Here is a 20,526-nt window from a genome sequence, read left to right as displayed (position 1 = left end):
TCCCGCGGGAACGACTAACTCCCTCGCCCAGGGGGGCTTCGGCTGTCCCGGGGGGAAATGCAACAATCCTGAGGAAGAGGAACAACACATAGAAGAAGAAAGGGAAAAGGATGTTTAGAAAGACGAGGAGACTCTCGTGCCCGTCCCGGACTCGCGGCCGTTCATCAGCAGAGTTCTCTGCCCCCTGGACCTGTGCAGCGCTCCGACGTCAAACCCTCGCCGTAACAATATGCGCCAGTGCCAGTGCTTGAAAGGCGTGCGGCGTCTTTGTACGCCACCGTATGAGTGGAGAAAAGAGGGTTGTAGTGGGTAGAGCTTACGCCTGCCGACGACCGTCGTTGAGTCCCGATTGCATGTGGCGAGGGATGGGTGCAATGCGGAGGGTAGAAGGGAGTGCGGGACCGGGTATGAAGAAGTTCAATTGCGGGTATTCCAGCCTCCCTCAGAATCCTTCGAACCTTTGTGTGCCGGACAAGCGTGCTAGCTGGCGCTCCCGATGGAGGTTGATGAGAGCAGGAAGAGGCAGCAATAGTTTTGTACATAGAGGCATTCGTGGGACGTGTGAACTGAAAGATGCAGTGCGGCTCTGTATAGTGTGTTGAGTGCGGCACTTAGTTTGACAAGGTGCTCCTGTGCACTTGTAAGGTAAGGAATCTAGTAGATAATTTTGTTTAGGGCTAAGACGTGTACTAGGTGCGTGGCACGTGATTCACTAAGCCCAGCATGACGCCTAGCTACGCGCCGAACCAAGTAACTTGATGACATGTGTAAATGGCTTGATGAATGGAGGGCGTGCTTTGTTTTGTGTAAAGGTGCATGCCGAGTACCCGGCATAAATTGATTCGGGGTATTGGTTGGTTATCAATGTGTAGTTATATGAGTGACTGGGTGGAGCGTTGGTATTGCGGGTGCGTGAGGAGAGAGTGAGAAGTTTGGGCTTAAACTGAACATTAAAAAGACAGGTCATGGCGCCTTGCCCTATCAAGTCCTGGAGCACCAATGGACAAGAAGTGGAAGCTGTGACAGATTTTCTCTTCTTGGGCTCCAAGATTACCGCGGAAGGAGACTGCAGCCATGAAATTAGGAGACGCCTGCTTCTGGGAAAGAGAGCAATGGTTAGCCTTGACCGCCTAGTAAAGAGCAGAGACATTAGTCTGCCAACCAAGATCCGTACAACTTGTGCTATGGTCTTTCCAGTTGTGATGTATGGATGCGCGAGTAGGACTGTGAAGAAGGCTGACCGCCGAAGAATTGACGCGTTTGAATTGTGGTGCTGGCGGAGACTCTTGAGAGTTCCTTGGACGGCCAGAAGATCAAATCAGTCAATATTGTCGACCATAAACAATGACTGCTGATTGGAGGGTCAAATTCTAAAGTTAAAGCTCAGCTACTTTGGTCATCTGATGAGAAGAGAGGAGTCGCTGGAGAAAGATTTGATGTTGGGAAAGGTTGAGGGTCGCCGGAGAAGGGGTAGGCAGCGAACGCGATGGTTAGATGGCATCCTCGAGGCACTGCAGATGAAGTTATGTGATGTTAGGAAGATAGTGAGAGACCGGAAAGCGTGGCGTGACATGGTCCATAGGGTCACGAAGAGTCGGACACGAGTGAACGACTGAACTGAACGTAGGAGAAGGAGTTCGCATTTGTTCGGTGCCGGTTGAAGTCCAGTGTGAGAAAAAAAAGAGATGAGGTCAAGGCCTTGCTGTAGTGTGTGCTCAACAGCTCCGAGGAACGTGCGGGTGCACAATAGTGTGATGTCATCTGCGCAAAATATAGGATGCAGATTGGGGATGGAGGCGAGCTTTCTGGCTAGAGTGCTCATGCTGATGTTAAAGAGAGTAGAGGAGAGTACGGAACATTGCGGAGTGCCAAGTGTTAGAGCGATGGGATCAGTAAGAGTAGCTTGTAGTTGAAACTGGGCTGTCCTGTCCTGCAAAAAGTTGCAGTGGGAAATATATGCGTTGTGTCCGCAGATAGTGCACTGAATGGAGTCGAGCACGTGCTCATGCCTGATGTCGAATGCCTTGCGAACGTCTGCTATCACAAGGCATGTACCTGAGCTGAAGAGGGCTGGCCGAATGTGTGTTAGAGAAGGAGCAAAAGGTCTTGCGTTGAGATGTGAGGACAGAATCCGATAAGAGTGTGAGGCAAGAAGTCGGTGGCGTCTAGTTGTTCCTGAAAGCAGGTCAGAACAATCCATTCCATAGTCTTTCCCACACATGAGGTAAGGGAGATGGACGAAAGCTTTGAGTAGATGGTTTGCCTGGTTTTGGAATAAGGACAATGGTCGAGGGTTTCCACTCGTGTGGAAAAGTGCCCTCAGACCAGTGTTCATTTATGTAAGAAAAAAATAGTTTATTTTTCGGGGTTGGGTAGGTTTCGAAAAATAGTGTAGGTGATCACGTCCTCCCCTGGTGTCGAGGAGTGGGACTTTCGTGCGAGAGCAAAATCAAGTTCGTTGAGAGAGAAGGGTTTGCCGAGACCTGCTTGAGAGGCGCCTGTGTAATCTGGATAGGTTGATATAAGGTGGAGGAATTTAGAGGTTCCAAAGAGTCTGCTCTAGTTAAGCGGGTCCTGTGGCTAGAAATATATCGATAGGGGGTGGAGTGTGGTTGGGGACTGAGAAGCGAGCGGAGGAGATGCGATGTGGGTTTTTGTGGAGGCTATTTTTGATGCGGTTACAAACTCTATCCCAGTTAGATGCTTCAAGGGTCGAACAGTAGTGTGTTATCTCAGAGTGTAGCCGGTCTAATGTTTTTTTCAGTTGGTTTTGTGGCTGCGTTCTAATTCTTCGAAGGAGTCGCTTGTGACGCTTCCACAGGCAGATTAGATCTGGTTCAGCAGTTTGAGTGGGCGCAGTAGACTTTTCCGTGGTAGTTGCAGACTGTCGCGCCGAATAAAGTCATTGGAGTCAATGTGGATATGAAGGAATTTGGGATGAGGTGCAAGGGCGGATTTTCGCAATCCTTCCCAGTTTTTGATGTGTCAAGTACTTTTGCGGTGGCGGGGAGAGAGGTGGATAGATGAGAGTATGATATAGTGATCGCTGAGGAGCTGTGCTTCCGTGCCTTGCCAGGTGATGTGTGTGGAGCCTAGAAAGAGAGTGAGGTCAGGTGTGGACGGTTTTTGTGTGCTTGTGCCTGTGCATGTGAGCGTATCAGGAGTGTTGAGTACGTTAAAGTGATGCTGCGTAATGTGTGTGTGAAGAATGCGGCCAGGCCGTAATGTATTCAGGTAGCCCCAACTGACGTGCGAGGCATTAAAATCTCCTGCCGATAGTTGCTCGTGTGTGGTAGATAGTGGTGCAGCGAGAGAGGAGAGGAGCTAGAAAAAGCAGTATTCTGTGGATTGGTTGTGGAAATTGAGGAAGCATACAGGGCGTAGTTTGGTGAGGTGTAAAACACGAAAGCAATGTGATTGGGTTGTAGCCCGGCCGGGACTTCGATATATTCGAACTTGAGATGTCTACATGAAAGAGGAAACGAGGGGTTTGGTAGTATTGGGGGTGTGCAGTGCACGGTACCTAGCGAAGTGTTTGTGTGTGGCGTGCTTCTGGAAGTAGGACAGCTGGTAGAGAAGGGTGACTGAGAAGCCATTGATGCAGAGGTGTTTATATTAATTTATTTTCGATATCTTCAAACTCCGAGGCATTAAAGAGGCGAGTAGGTAAGCAAACAACGCAAGAAAATGTTTTTTTTATTTTTGGTAAAGGCGGCACAATAACGTAGTTAAAATATAGGAACGCTATTCTGAGGCTGTCGCAGTTCTACTGCACAATTTAAAGTGTTGTTCTGTTAGCCATTGCAGTGCGCTAGAGTTTTTAGACGACAAAGATGGTGGGGATGGAGGTAGAGGGCCTATACATCAGCCGTCGGAGTTAGGTGTGTGTACTTGAGTGATTGGGAGGTGGCTTCCAGGGGGTGGGAGAGTTGAAGTGGATGGGTTTTTTTTTTCGCGGGAGGCGACACTGTAGGTGAGCTCCTCGGTTCGGCAGACAAGGGTGATTTCGGTCAGTTGCTCACTCGGGTGAAGACGGTTATTTAGGTCCGTGTACTGTTTCAAACGTTTAGTGGAGGAGAGATGGAGAGGGGGCATGGGAGAGTGCCTGGCGTACCTGAGCAAGAGATGTCTGGAGAGGTTGCTGTCAGCGGTGGCTTGACCGGAGTCGACCTCCCCAGGGGGGCTTCGGGTGGCTCACTGCGGAGGTGGATTGATACGGGATGGTTGCGGTTGGTCCCGTGATTTCTGGTTGACGTTGGGCCGTCAACTGAACACTGGCAGGGCGTAAGAACGATGCAGTCGGTGCTGTAGATTGCGGGTGATGAGGCATCTGAGGAGGCTGGTTCCTTCCCCAGGTAGACATGGAAGGAAGATATTTTGATAATTGCGCAGGTAATTGTGGCTTCGCGTGTAGGGCAGTGCTATCCGGGCCCGTAGGTGGTGAGTGTGTATGATTAGATGTAGCATTGCGTAGCTTGATGCACTGCTCATAGGCAGTACATTATCGCTTTGGAGCGAGTTCGGTCTTGTTCGTACTGGATGGAAAAGGCGGTGTCGAAATGTGGATGATCTGCTTTGCAGTAAAGGCACCATCGTGAACAGGGATGAGCGTCGTGAGCTGATTGAAGCTGAGTAGGGCAGACGTTACAGTGGAGGTATGGTTCGATGCAGGTGTATGCCCGGTTCTCGTACTGCAGGCATTGAGTGCATGTATATGCCTTGGGGTGATGTGGGCGGCAGTGATACGCGGCGTGGCGAAAGTAGACCGTGTGTGGGATTATGAGCTTCGAAGGTTATCAGAACGGACTCAGCGGTGCCCATCATGCGGGAATTTTTTTAGGATATTTCAAGAGCATCTCTCAAGGCCCTGCATGAGAGCAGCTGTGGAGAGTCCAGCGTCAACGCCGTGTATCAAACCGCGGCAGTAGTTGGTGTGGCTGCAATGTACGGGTGTGCGAGCATTTCTCCATTATTGAGGGTGATGGGATTGATGGCACTCAGGCGAGTCGCAGTAAGCTAAGATGGTCTTAATGGTGGTAAGGCATTGTTTGGGCAGGAAAGGAAGAGAAATATTGGAGGAGGCACCGGCAGGAAGCTGGGCCGCGGTGGAGAATGCGGTGAGCAGAGCGTAGGGCTTTACAGTAGGCGCAAAGGCGGCGGTGGGGAGTTGTAGGCGCACGCAGTGGAGGGCATACCGGGAACTGGGCTCGGTGCGTGTCTTTCTAAGCGGGGCGGATGTAATCCATCCGTCTGCGGAGTCGGGGGTGAAGTGCGCGTATTCGTGGAGAGTGTCGTCGGAGTTGGCAGCGGGCGGTGGGGCGGTGAGTAGGTATGGCGGCGATTTTTCCATGGGCAGGCTGCGGCTGGAGAACCGCTGGGACCGAGGAGTCCATGCTATGGTGCAGGGCTACGAGGCCTACTAGAGCAGCGGCCACTTGGGATTTTCGAAGAGCCGCTGCCACACAATGCGGAGTGGCACCGGGTTGTACTTGGTGTCAGTCGTTGCAGGGTGATGGTGATGAGGTGACTCGACAGTTGAAAGCTTTCAGGGATTTGTGGCACAGAACAGCGATGTGTTCGGATTTGATCAGAGTTGACGCGGGCTTCTGTTGCTGCCTGCTGCTGATGTCGAGGCTAAAAGTGAGAACCAAGACGCACATGAACCACCTTTGCTGGTTGCGAGGTGTTCTAAACTGGGTTTGGCCCACCAGGAGGGGCACAGTGGGGCTCCTCCCAGGTGCACACCCGTAGGAGAGCCGGGCGGGGGAATGCCCATTTTTACCGGGGGGGTTCGAACTTGGGCTACGCCACGTGGTGGCCTTGTGTTTAAACAATGTGACAGCTTTGAGCTGCCTTCGGCGCTGAGGTAGGGAGGGGGGTCTTTCTGAGAGAAAAGCACGTTTTATTGTTCTTTCTCTACCAGTGGGAAAATGATAAAGGGCGGGGAGCGAAAGCTGGCAAGCTGAAAAATACTGCGGTATTTCCAGAAGAAGTGGCAGACTTCTTGGCTAAATCAGCTCTTGATGCATCTGTTACATGTACCATCCCTATTATGATTATTTTTGGAATGTCCCTTCTTCGGCGTTATGAATACATAGTCACCTTATGCAATTCTCCCTTGCTATCTACAGCAGAATACGAACACCTGTTGTACTCATGAAAAGTTCGTTCATGTCAATCACAGCTGTATGAGGTAACACTGACTCTCATGTGATACAGGAACCTCCGCCAAAATCATTACTTATGTACATTCTGGTTCAGCCCCACACATGTTTGCGAAGCTTGCGGTGAGATTGAAAATACTGAGCATTTCCGTTTCTTTTGCCGAACGTTTTCACATCAAAGAAGGGTACCTTTAAAAATTCCAACAGCCCAATTGGGATTTACGTTGTCAGTCCCGCTTAAGACAAAACACCGCAAGCTACGCAGGGACAAGAAAGGAAGACGAGAGACACTATTTTTGCGAGGTACACATTGTTTTGTTGTCTCTGTGCAGCTTCCGCTGTTCTGCCTTGAGATGAACCAACTAGCCCACGATGTGTTATTCGGTTCCGCTTCTTCTCTCCCTCGGTGCGATTGCGAGAGGATTTGCGTTTCCTCAAATGTGTCATGATTTACATAACTACACCACAGCTTTTGACAGATTTTCTTGCTAAATGTATTCCAAATTTACAAACTTCCAATTTTTTGGTGCGTATTCATTTCCTTTCGTTCAATTGTATGATCCTAAATCTCAGGTTTTTTGTTTTGTAAGATAATTGACTTATTACACTAATTCAGTACCTGTAATACATTTGGCATTCCACATTGAACCCTGGCCATTCCGCCTTCGTGGGTGTGCGCGATTTATCTATGTAGAAGAAGAAACTGGCCAGCGTTGAGGCTGGCCAAACGCAGACTGCGCGGTTTCACACCAGTGACGCTTGGTGCTGCCATCAGCGCTCGCTTAATTTTGTGTGTCGTGTGTGTGGGGTGGGGGGTGGGGGAGGCACTGAAGATTTGTCTGCAAGCTCAGCACGTAACTAGCTTGGATCGGCCGCTATTGTACCTAAGTTACACCCATCATGTGAAACAACTACAGCGAGGAACAATTGTCCGCCCATAAGCTATACGCAACGTCTTGGATAATTTCAGGGCTGAATTCTAAACGTCAGCGTTTACGCACCCTTTTTAAGATGCTCTATTAGTCTCGGCAGTTTTCTTTTCTGCTACTACAAAACTGCGTGTGTATGGGAGCTCCCGACGCGTATACGTAGGCTAGTATACTCAACTGCATACAGTTAGTACTCTTGCACGTTTTCATTGCAATGAGGGAAGTAAACGCACGATCCCTGCACGCTGCGAGACACCAGACTCACTCCCTGCGTCGCTTCACATGCCAGCCGCCCTATCAAACCATCGGAGGAAAAAGAATGAAAGTAAAAAAATTCGAATGCACACAATCGGCGCCCACTCTACATTCTCGCGCATCGCACCTTATGACTGAGCAGAGTGCCTCTCTGGAGGGGTAAAAAATCTGTGAGACACGTGTATGTGGCATATAGGCTACGTCGCCCACGTGTCACGTGATTGCGGACTCGGGACCTGCAAAAATGTTCTCCCGTAATTGAATCTTCCAATACAGAAATCGTCGCATGGTACAAGTCCAGCGGACAGCATAAAAACTAGGCATGAAAGGCTAAGTGGGTGGCCGAGACGCCCGAATAACGAGAGCAACGTCTCGCGAAGAGACGCCGCTGAACGACATTGGTAGCTTGTCACTACCGAAATGTCAGTAGACGAAACTGCACAGGGTGAAGACACGACTACTCAATGGTTAACCACCCACACTGTCAGAATATCAGGCAACGCCTCTGCCACGAGGGCGTTTCAACCCTGTCTCTCAACTACAGTCTCACAATGTCTCTTACTACAGAATTTCTGGGAGCTGGTCTCGAGTGTGACATCAACGCCTCTCCATTCTGCCCCGTTTGATTTTTTTGGTACACTCGCGCCAGTTGAGAATCGGAGCAGTCAGCCGATCCCAGCTTTGAAATTTCCGTTTTGAGGCTGTGACGTCGACGACTAATTAATAAGGAGAGATGAGAAATTGTGTGCGCATTGAATTAGGCCGCAGTGCCCTTAGGAAGCAAATAACTCGTGCGGGTGAAAATGGTGGCCACGAAGAGAGGTGTTTTTATCTATGCTAAACATGAGAGTAAAAGCTCCAATCAAGATTTTACATTCGCCCATTTTTAAGGCAGGCAACTATATTCCTTGTTGCAATAAAAGTTCCCGCAAAATTGTGCATGAAATGGACGCGCTGCAAATTATGATGTCTTGAAGGAGATGGAAAAATACGGACTTTTCCCCATGTACTGTAGGTGGCTCAAAAGCTACCTTGGCAGCCGCCGTAGCGTGGTCCGATTTTCCGGCTGTGTGTCCAACGAATTTCTATCATCTTCGAGATTGCCTCAATGCTCTAACTAAGGACCGCTGTTGTTTGTAGTGTTTGTTAACGATTTGCCGTTACATGGCAAGCACTCGAGAATTTTGCTCTTCGCAGATGATTTCAAATTATTCCGTAATATTGGAGATATTGAGGACTGCCGCCAATTGCAAGCGGACATTACCAACGTCGAGAAATGGTGTTTGTTGAATCGCTTAAAGTTGAATATTAAGAAGACTTCCGCCCTGTCTCTAACTAGGAAACGCGACTCAGTTCTATTTTGGCGGGTCAGATTTCTCGTGTGACCCATGTACGAGAACTTCGTGTTGTTGTTGATTCAAGGCTTGATTTTAGATTGCATGTAAATTCAATTGTGTTACGCGCATTGAGACCATATTGATCTTATTTCTAGACTAACAAAAAAATTTCAGCGACACGAATTTGTACGCACTCTTTACTCTGCCCTTGTGAGACCGCGTCTTGAGTTCGCGTCAGCAGCCTGGAATAACATATCTGCCACCTATTGCACAAAAATTGAAAATGTCCAGCGTAAGTTCATACGCATCTTTTATGATAGATATATTGCGCACCGTCGTTTCTACGACTACGATTCTCTCTTAGCAGACCTCAATATGTGTGCTCTTGGCGACAGGCGACACATACGTGACATGCAGTTTCTGCAAAAAGTGCGCGGTTTCATTAACTGTGAGACCTTACTTATGTCGCTGAATTTTCGTGTGCCGCATGCAAATGCCGCAAAATTTTTTGACACATTTTGTTCAGATTTGCACGCCAACTGTCCAATGACTCGTTTACAAATCCTGTACAACAAAACGTTTATTGACACGGACATATTTGCCTAATTGTTGTTTTCATGCCTGGTTTTATATATTTTTAAGTGGTCATTCTGATTATCTGACTTAGTGTGCGGTCCTTTAGGCCACTTGGCTGTTGAGGCACACTCAAATAAACATTATCTATCTATTGTTGTGTTCTTAGCCAAATGAACCATCATTGGTATTTGTTTACAGGAATACAACTTGCATTCGGCGATCCGAAAACGACTGGGTGCTGGCGACTCCTCTCAACGATGAAGAGCATGGCGATTCCACTCTGCAAGTACAATAACCTCAATATTTTTAGACGACTGGTAGACAAAAAACTTTCCTCTCGCTTTTAGCGAGGCTTCTATTGTTGGGCTGGGATTCGTTTTATTTGTCACCTTGTGTTAAGAATTCGCGTCGTAGGAAAGCTCTTTGCGTAGAACCGTCGGCAATCGGGAGAGGATAGAGACGCGTGGGCTGGCGGCTGCAAGTTCTGGCGAAGAGTTAAAATCGAATGCCGTAAAGCGAACGCTAAGTAGGTAAGAAAAACGAAATGCGTTGCCCTGCTTATATTTAATTCTTGTCGCAACACCGCAAATATCGCCAGCCGCCTGGGATATGCAACATGTCAAGGTATATAAATATTTACAGCCGATGACGCGAACGCCTGGACGGCAAACAAGAGCTTCCAGTACAAACAGTTGATTGTATATATTGCCACAGGCTTCATTCTCAATTCACCAGAAAGGGGTGATCGCTGCTCTCGGCGGACGTCTAATTGCAACGAAAAGTCCAATAACCAGTGACACTCAAGAGGGCGAAACTTGAGAGCTGATCACGTTTCACAGTAGTCGCCAAATATGGACATCTGCACCTATATGTATTCGCGCAGCTTTGTGTTGCAAATGATGTCATCGGGACGTCAGAAAACAGCAAACTGAACAGCCCTTAAAATTTTGAAATGTTCAAACACCGTCGCGTTTTTTAAAAAAAATTCCACACAGAAAACGACACGAAACACTTGAGCGCAATCAACTGAAATTTATTGCCGGCCACCCGACACCGCTGATTGTTTTGTGGCAGAAAAAGTGTTCAAATCATTATGTAATAAAAGTGACGTATGCAAGGTGAAATAAAAAAGAGGCCTGTAGTACACCCGTACATTATAGCATCGCACAAACTGACAGCGTTGCTGAAAGGCATTCTGTGCATGTAGTCTTTTATGCACCAAACAAAAATTAAGAGGAATGTGCACGAACGTAAATAAGGAGCGCAGGCCTGTAGTAGAGCCGTCTTGTGGTGTTAGGCACAAAAGAAGGTTTGTCGATTGCTGCGAAGGAGTCGTTTTAGGATTCCGCTCTCATGCTGTCGAGAATATATGTGGGGCAAACGGGCAGATGCTTCAATGAAAGGCTCAGTGAACGTCGTTACAACTGAGGGGGAGGGGGGGGGGTGAGTAAATTAATGCAACTGGTCATCTGACGCCACACTGCACTAGATGCAAGATTGCAAACCATAGTTCCATGAAACGGCTCCCAGCGCGCGAAAGTTGTGCGCGGGATCTGTGCGCCGAGTGCAATGGAGGCGAAATGGAGCGCGTCCGTGTGCTGTACAATGTCAGTGCTTCAGGTAATCGAAATTACTCCGCAGCCCACCACTACAGCTCATCTTTCTTCTGCTCAAATCCAGAGACAGGCTAACCAAGGGGCTGTACGGGGCTTACTGCATCGAATCCGAAAAAGAAGGTATATGTGTTACCCTTCGGTGCCGCTATCCAAACAAGAGCAGGAATTCTTGGAAAAGTAGAGAAAAATGATCTTCGGTGCCAAATGTCACACGTGCTCCCATAGACAGGATAGCGACATTACTGACTTTGAAGTTGTTGGGAAGTTGTGACGCCGGAACCTTATATATGTGTGTATACCGCAATAAAATTTCAGGTTATAGTAGCGCTCCAGTGTTTCGCGACGTTTTCTATGTTTGAACATGTGAATCACCATCTAGCCCAATTTGATACCCTTCTTCAACCCTGTGCAAACTACACCCATTTTGATACTGAATTACAGCGACTGCGATCGCTACGGCGGCGAGCAGAGCGTAGATACCGTCGCACGAAGTCCCACCTAGACCTTCGGTATGCCAGGCGCCGACAAAAGAAGATACAGCACAGAATTCAGACACTTGAGAGTCAACGCTGGCGGACTTCTTGCGCAGCACTGAATCCACGGAAGTCCTTGTGACAAGTTTGGAAGGTGATTCGTTGCCTCCGAACATCTCCTCAATAGCGCTACCCGTTCAAATTCCTCGCGTTTCACCAGCGACGCAGCGAGGTTGATGTAGCCGAAGAAATCTGTGCGAAGATGACTGGCCTCCCAACCCTAACAGCAGCGGAGTATTGCTGTGATGTTCCACCATCGAGGGATTCCCGTACGGATCTGTTATTTTCTTTAGAGGGACTCAACGTCGCGCTAGCTTGTTGCAGACGGTCGTCATCGCCGGGGCCCGACGGTCTGACGTACGCCGTGCTTACCAACCTTGGCCAATAGGCTCGTCGGGCTCTTTTGAACCTTTACAGCAAGTCATGGTGCGACGGCACAGTTCCCAATGACTAGAAGACCAGCCGGCTCATTCCCTGCTGAAATCCGGGAAATCACCCCTCGAGCTTTCATCATATCGTTCAATAGCACTTGCCGGCTGTGTCGGCAAAGTTATGGAACGAATTCTGCTCACGCACATCGAATGGTACTTGGAGAGATACCAAGTATATCCAGGCGTTATGTCCGGCTTTCGACGTGGTCGTTCGTCCATCGACAACGTGGTTGACCTGGTCGCATCCGCTCAGGTGCGAAAATATTTGAAGAGAGTGCAGCGTTGTTCTCGGACATTAAGGGCGCCTACCACAACATTACACATGAGGCTATTATGGAAGCACTGCAAACCGCTGAGATTGAAGGCCGTATGTTAAGCTGGATACGCAGCTATTTATCAGAGTGGTCGTTTTGATTTAGACTCAGAACGCACCAACCTCTTTACACCGGTGCTCACGTGGAGTCCCACAGGGTGGGATGTTGAGCCCAACCCTGTTCAACCTTGCTCTCATCGGCCTGGTCGATTTGCTGCCGCAATCTGCTCAAATGTCCATCTATGCTGATGATATTTGAATTTGGGCGTCAAGTGTGACTCATCCCCAACTCCGTGCGAGACTTCTAAGGGCAGCATCAATAGTGACGTCTTACCTACATTTGCAGGGCCTTAGCATTTCAAGTGAGCAATGCTATCTTGCGACTTTCACACAAACACCAATGTCACACTATACCATATCTATAACCGGAAAACCATTCCCTATGAAAAAAGCCATCGCCTCCTGGGAGTTGTCATCGACAGGAATCTGAATGACATGAAAAAGAGACTACTTGCCATTGTCCATGTTCTTTCTTTCCTCGGGGGAAAGTCATGGGGTGCATCAGTGCACTCGATGCTACAACTTTATCGATCATTATTAATGGGTTACATGCGGTACAGCCTTCCGATATTCAAAAACATCACGAAGACGAACATTCCGACTCTCCAAAGTGTGCAAGCGCGAGCTCTCCGCCTCTGCCTCGGTTTGCCTAAATACAGATCAACGGCAGCAACTGTTCTAGCCGGGGAACATCCTGTTGCTGCATATGTTGCAGTCGAGACTCTGAGAACACAGATTAGACACCTCGCACGAATTCCCAATCGCCACCTGGCAAATCTCCCAGAAACTAGACTATGTACTACCTTTTCCAAAACCATTGAAGCTCACCGCACTTATCTTCCCTCACAGTTACCCCTGCTTCAAAACCGTGCGCACCCATATGGAGCCTACATGAACCTCAGATTCGCCTATAGCTTCCTGGCATAAAGAAGAAAGCTGGAGTACCAATACTTGCCTTGCAGCATATGACGTTGAATCACCTTAACTCTAAGCACAATCGCCGAATACATGTGTACACGGGTGGCTCAGTTACGTCAGCCAGCTCCGCGGGATCAGAGGTAGTACCGGCAAGGTCCATCTTGATAAAGCTAAAGACTACACATCTCACCTCTTCGACTAGCGCGGAACTAGCTGCCCTACGGGCTGCAGTCGAATACATCAGCCAGGAACTCCCCCAAGAATGGTCAGTTTTCACTGACTCCAAAGCAGCGCTTCAAGGTATGTAAGCGGCCCTACGCCACGGCTCAAATGAACAACTAATTGCAGAGATCCGCACGCTACATCACGCCGCAATATCCAAAGGCCACGACATCATCTACCAGTGTTTGCCAGGACACTGTGGCATTGCAGGGAATAACCAGGCGGACCACGCCTCTCGTTCTGCCCACAACGATGGACTTCAGTACAAATTCCGTTAACGACAGCCGACGCAGCGAGCGGGCTTCGCTGATTGGCTGTGGAGCTGACACATTCAGCGTGGAACACCGGAGAGTTCTGCCTTCGCCTCAAGGCATTCGACACCGGACTGCGCCTGCGTATTCCCCACCATACAACACGTCGTGAAACAACGTTACTGTGCCGCCTATGGCTCGGCGTTGCTTTCGCTACAAATACGCCTGCCTGAACGGGATGGCTGACAGCCCTGCTTGTGAACGATGTGCCGTTGATGAAACGATTGAGCGCCTGCTTTGTGATTGCCCAGTTTTTGCAACTGAAATACATACGCTGCGTACTGCATTGTGATTGCCCAGTTTTTGCAACTGAAATACATACGCTGCGTACTGCATTGGATCGTTTGGAAGCTAGCCCCTTAACAGAAGGGGAGATCTTGGGACCATGGCCACAAATGTCATCTGCGCTCAAAGCCTACAAGGCACTTCGCTTTTTACGAGACTAGCCTGATTGACAGACTGTGACGTTCGCACCTCCTCTCCTTTTCTACCCTCCCCCTGTAATCTCCATTCCCCTTCCTCAGTGCAACCGAGGCCAGGATTCCCGATCAGCGCTCTTTAGTACTCGAAACGAACACCAGGTGGCTAACCACCCTGAAGCCCTCCTCGCTCTCTTACCTCTCTCCTCTAGGGGCGGAGCTTCATCCTCCCACATGGCCGAGACAGCGCGGCGGGGGGCGCGGGTTAGAATGGGCGAGTTCTTTTGCGGCCCCCCAGCTTGGCGCTTGCGTTGCCTACTCTTCAACAGTGCGAGCGCTGGCCCGCGGGGCAAACGGGGCACGGCCAGCCCAGCATGTACGATTGCCATGTTCCCTTCCCAGCTGAGAATGGTAGCCCGTGGAGGGGAGGGGGGTGGGGAGGTAAGGAGTCTCTGCTCCCGCGCTGCACACCCAACCTACTCTGGCTTATCAGCAACCGTGGTTTCTTTCCTTTCTTTTTTTTTTTTTTGCAATACGTTTCTTGTGCACAGCGGCCGCAACGACGGCGCTGTGTAGTCTGACTGGTTCTCTTTTGACTTCTTATGACCACTGCCATGCATCCGAATCAACTGGCCCAGACAGCCGTTTTCGCCATCGATGTATCGCATCGCAGTCTTTCTACAGCATAAGCGCTAAGCTGACTCGCAAATTAAAAGAACAAAAAAGACGCAACGGTTACAGATCTGGATCCCATGTTTAAACTATCGTTATTCTTCTATCTATTGTATCATGTTTATTACAAATATTAGTAACGCACATATTATATGTAATGTCTGTATTTAGATTCAATCTTCTTCACATGCGTGATTATGGGTCTGTTGCTGGTTCGATCAAAGAAATATTAGAAAAGATCCTGAACTGCTACATACAAATTAAGTGTCATTTAGTGTATTGTTTGGTGTTAAAAAGGCGTTTATGACAGTTCATAACAATATTCCATGTGGGAAAACTGTCTCATTTCTTTCGCGGTCCTTTTCTTGTGTTAAACCATCTGTTTGAGCGATCTCAATATGCGGAAATTAGATTTCTGCAAAGTAGATTTAGACATTTTTATTGTGCTGTTCTCGAAGGATGCGTCTCATCGCTTATCTCATTCAAAATTTATGTTTATTACCTTCTAAGTGATAAGATCATAAAAGATTTATGAATATGTAGATTGCACTCTGCTCATCTCACCTAATACGAATTATTTTTTTCTGCGTGCCTAGAGAGCTAAAAAAGGTGGCTACTAAGTATTATTTTAAATCTATCTTCATCGTCATTAACTCATTGGAAGCGCAGCTCGTATGCTTTAAAAATTCACACAAACTGGTCACTAATAGTGCACCTGTTTTCGTTTGTTTGTTGTTGTTTTTTTGCACACCGCCAAAAGCACCTCATGCACGACCATGTTACCGCATTATCTGCGTTCTTTTTTGTAAAATATCTTGAAATACATGCGGACGGCGAACTATTTTGGAATACACACATGCTTACCTGAACAATAAACTTAAATGCATCGAATGCTTATTGTATGCTCCGAAATTGTGTACCTGCCGTTTACCACTCAACGTTTAATTGCCCAGTCTTTAGAATATGCTAGAATGCTAGAATAGAATATCCTGTCACACGTCATTTTTTAAATGTTCTGCTGTGTGGAAACGTCGGATAAACCATACCTCTAGGAAAATCCCAATAATCCACAAAGTGTGTTAGGCATATCCCTTGCTCCGTCCCTGTAGCATTCTCCGACGAATACCGATCAGACACAGTTGACAATTCCAGCTTACAAGAATTTATTTCCGTGATTGCGATCACCTATTCTCACTCAGTGTGCCGCTTCTCATCTCTTTATCAAAGTTCAGACTCTTCTAACGTCGATGAGCTCCCTTCGAAGACGCCTCCTCCTCCAAAGGCATTTGGCTGATCCCTCTTCCTCTGTCGTTTTCTTTGTCTAAATTTCCGAAGGCAAGAGTCGCGGCGGGTTCTTGGAACCCGGCGGCCGTTGCAGGCCTCCGCAGTCGCCCCGAAGCGGGGACCGCAATCAGTTGCGCCCCTCCCCTCCCCCGTCTTCTCCGCCCCCACCTGGCAGGGGCCGCGTGCTCTCTCGAGCCAGCGTCTCTCCTTGCCGCTTTCCATGCGACAGTCTTCAGGATATCTCCGTAGCTCCGCTTCCGTTCTCTGAGGTTGTATTTCGTCCGTTGTCACTCGCCGGGACACAAGGCACACGCACAAACAGCCAACCGTTCGTTTTGCCAGTACTCCAGGGAAAACAGCGAGCACGACATTGTTCCTCTCGTCATATTTGCCTTCTTTAATTGACATCATGTTCAAACAATTATTGTGCTACGTCACCTCCTAAATGTGATTATTACTTGGAAAATGTCAAATTAGTTAATTATAAAAAAAATTCTCGACACGCTGTCTCACGAGTGCGAACCCATTTTAGTGAATTCAAAAAGTCCTACTATGCATGTCATATAGATTTAATGTACCGCTTGGCGATGAATGTAACATAAGCACTTCAAGTCACATATTTGATGCCACTGGTAAGATTGAAAAATTGTGGATTCATACCGTACACGATCGACACGAACAAAACCAAGTTTAGCAGTAATGGGCTGTTGTTGCACCGCCTAGAATACCATTTGAGACTTTGGCGTATCCCCAAAATTAGTATCATTATAAATAAGAATAGCAGCAAAATTATATTATTTATCTTTTTTTTTTTTAATGGCGTGGAGATGCAACATAGCGGGTGAAAGAATGAGACAGAAAAGATTCGGGTATAAGTGCGTGGCAAGAACAATAAGCGAAACAGGAAGCCTTATTTTGACCGCTTTATTAGCATAGCGCGGCGTCCGAGGTGTATAATGCTGTAGAAGGCATCACTTGACACGTTTTAAGAACGATTGCAGGTCATTTGAAAGGGACATCAATGTTTCCAGCTAAGTCTTATTTCCTACATTTATGGAATGTATAAATGCAACCTTCCTACTTTCCGCCTTCACTCTCAGCTCCGCAGTCGCCAATACCCTGTTTCAAAAAAGAACATCCAGAACGAGGAGCAGAAGAAAGGAGACGACAAAGGAGAGAAGGACGTAGAGGAGAGCGTGCGGGGTGCGAACAATCTCACAGGCATTAAGCGGGAAGGGGAGAGTGGCGAAAGTGAGGCCCCACAAAGGCAAATGAGCGCACAAACAAAATGCACGCAGAGAAAAGCTACCCTACTCTTTTTTTTTCTCACAACCCTACCCCTCTCCCACCCCCTATCCTATTCACATACAGCGAGCGGCTGCGATCTATCAAAACCAACGAGTGGTTGTTTGAGGGAAGGCCTAGTCAAGCAGAAGTGACAGAAGCGGACATGATGGTTCGGAGAGGACGGCAAGAATATGTTCGTTCCTGCAATGGCTGAAGGGAGCGGCCTGAGAGCGCGAAGCACAGAGAATATTTTCAGGAAGGACGTTCCCGTAAAGCGTTGTTTGTATGCGAGCTTAATTGTGAGATTAGCGGGCATGCACCCTAAAGTACGCAGCTCCCCCCCCCCCCCTCCCGTGTCCTTTCTTGATATCGCTCCCCTCTGTACTTCCCCTCGCTATCCTCTCCCTATCGCTTTTCTTTTCCACTGGCCTCAGCTTGGATGGTTCAGATTTTGAATAACAGTTGCCGCAGCCGAGAACACTTTTTTATTCGTTTTTGATTATTTAATAAACCACTATCATCACCACCATGCATTCATCATTGACTCAGAGAAGTGAAAGCCTCCAAGAGAGCATCTGCATATTTGCGGTAGTTATCTATTTATTGCACATAAGGACGAATACAAAAAGAAAATGTGTTTGTCGACCGCAGCAGCTGCTGTATTCATCCATAAGCACCTCAAGTGCGGCCGACGAAAAAAAAATATTGCAAACGAAAACAGGGATAAAGGGCAAAGGAAAACAATAGACACTAATTACGTTATTCACAACTACGTGCAAGTGAAAAAATGGCAAGGAATGCCACCCTCACACCGTGTTAACATTAGTGGTCCACGAGGATGGGCGATAGCGATGAGTCACTGGGTCAGTCACACGTGAGGACATGCATACATGTAGCACATCGGGAGCTTCGCTCAACGTGGATGGGCAATATGCGTACAGTAGATGTCCGGTCACTGCGGCCTTAGAGGCAGCTATATATAAGGCCTTCAAACTGGCTACTACCATATGTTACCTGCTTCCCAATGGCAACCCTCACGCAAAGAGAGCTAGTGTTCCCACTAGACTTGGCACGCGCGTCTGGCGTCTGTTATCAACTTGCGTGTGGATTATATGTGGCCCGCTAACGGCGGGTGTGCCCCGGACTATAAACTAGTGACACCAGCCCAGTTGAGATTGGAGGACTTCTACGCTGAGGGGCTTTTACAAAGGCGCGCTACGATACGCAAAACGTTACAGGAAGATGAGCATCATATCCCTAGTAATCTCAATATATATAAAAATAACAGCTTGAGGGGCGAGTTGGTGCTGCATAATACCCAGAAATGTGTTTGTGTTTGTTGCGCCAGATTTCTGGGTCAATATATATATATATATATATATATATATATATATATATATATATATATATATATATATATATATATATATATATATATATATATATATATATATATATATATATAGGCCAGGTCGAGCCGGCAAGGCAAGGGATGCCGTGTCTGGCGTTTATTCCGATGGACAAAACCCAAGCGCGTGCCGGAGCCAGCGCCGCGGGACGATGATGATGGTATGTACAAGAGGAAGAAGAGCATGGTATGTACAAATGAAAGAGGATCCGTGGAGGGCTCACAATATATATTGATACGGGATAAAAGGCTAGCACAAGAAACCACAGCGGGTGAAGGGCAAGCGTTCACAGCACAGTAGAGCAAGTGTTCAGTCAAGTCTCAACGGTTTCTTCAGCTTCGCCTTCCTTTCGCGCCACTACTGTTTATCGTCCTCTTCTTCAACATCCAGCAACGCGCAGGGCATATATGTAACATTACCCCCCACGAAAAGCACAGTCTCGGTGCGCATTATGTCGAACTACTGCAGGTGTAGTACGGCTTCATTCGGACGACATGAACAATCTCGGTACGTGGCATAGCGGACTGTTGCGGCGGATGCACAGGGGTGATCTCATATGTCACAGGAGTGACTGGACGTAAGACACGGTAGGGTCCTGCGTAGCGTGGCAAGAGCTTCTTACACAGCCCAACTCTACGAGCGGGAGTCCAGAGCAAGACGAGAGAACCCGGAGAGTAGCGGACGTCGCGGTGACGAGAATCATGGCGGCGTTTCTGGGAATTTTGGGAGGAAGCTAGTCGGCGGCAAGCAATAACCCAGGCGGCGTCAGCTCGAGATATGGCGTCACGAACATAGGAGCTGGCATTTACGGTGGGAGGCAGTACGCTGTCAAACGGAAGGGGAGGGTCGCGGCCGTATAGGAGATAGAAGGGGGAGTAGCCCATTGTGTCGTGACGGGAGGAATTATATGCGAACGTTACAAACGGCAAAGTAACATCCCAGTCACGGTGATCATCCGATACATACATTGACAACATGTCCGTGAGCGTGCGGTTGAGGCGTTCGGTGAGGCCGTTCGTTTGTGGATGGTAAGCGGTGGTGAAATAGTGCTTAATGGAGCAGAACCGGAGAATTTCGTCGACTACCCGAGCAAGAAAGCAACGGCTACGGTCAGTGAGCAGCTGGCGTGGAGCACCATGGAGCAGGATGACATCGTGGAGAAGAAACGCAGCCACGTCAGTTGCACAGCTGGTAGGTATCGCTCGGGTGACAGCGTAGCGCGTAGTATAATCCGTGGCCACCGCAATCCATTTATTCCCCGACGAAGAGAGTGGGAAAGGCCCGAGGAGATCAAGGCCAACTCGGGAAAACGGGACTACTGGAATGTCGATCGGCTACAGGTATCCAGCAGGCACCACCGATGGCTTCTTCCGTTGCTGACACCGGTCACAAGAAGCCACGTAACGACGAACAGAGCGATAGAGGCCCGGCCAAAAGAAACGGCGGCGGACGCTGTCGTACGTGCGAGATAGACCAAGATGACCCGCAGTGGGCACGTCGTGCAGTTGCTGTAGAACGGTGGCGCGCAGGTGTTCGGGGACTACGAGCAGAAGCTCGGCGCCATCTGGTTGCATATTCCGCCGGGATAAGGTGCCGTTGTGGAGCACGAACAAAGCAAGGGTTGCATCAAGGTGATTAGTGCTGAGGCGATTGATAATACTGCAAAGCTTGGGGTCTAAGCGCTGTTCATGGCGAATGTTTAAAAGGTCAGAGATGGCCAATACACATGTGTCATCGTCACACTCGCTGGTGGGTGGTGGATCTACCGGGTTTCGGGAGAGGCAGTCGGC

The 20,526-nt window shown here is 48.4% G+C and overlaps 1 protein-coding gene across 1 annotated transcript in view; it reads left to right on the top strand.

Annotated features, from left to right (window-relative positions):
* Positions 1–20,526, top strand: part of LOC146201198 (uncharacterized) — a 212,241-nt gene that overhangs the window by 74,581 nt on the left and 117,134 nt on the right. Inside the window, exon 4 of the mRNA XM_084595676.1 lies at positions 9,460–9,547. Coding sequence (XP_084451802.1) covers positions 9,460–9,547 — 88 coding nt within the window. The remainder of the gene's footprint in view (positions 1–9,459; positions 9,548–20,526) is intronic.

Source organism: Amblyomma maculatum, chromosome 2 (assembly GCF_055883805.1).
Source record: "Amblyomma maculatum isolate TAMU_Amacu chromosome 2, ASM5588380v1, whole genome shotgun sequence".
NCBI lineage: Eukaryota > Metazoa > Arthropoda > Arachnida > Ixodida > Ixodidae > Amblyomma > Amblyomma maculatum.
This window is presented reverse-complemented; position numbering and strand designations above follow the sequence as displayed.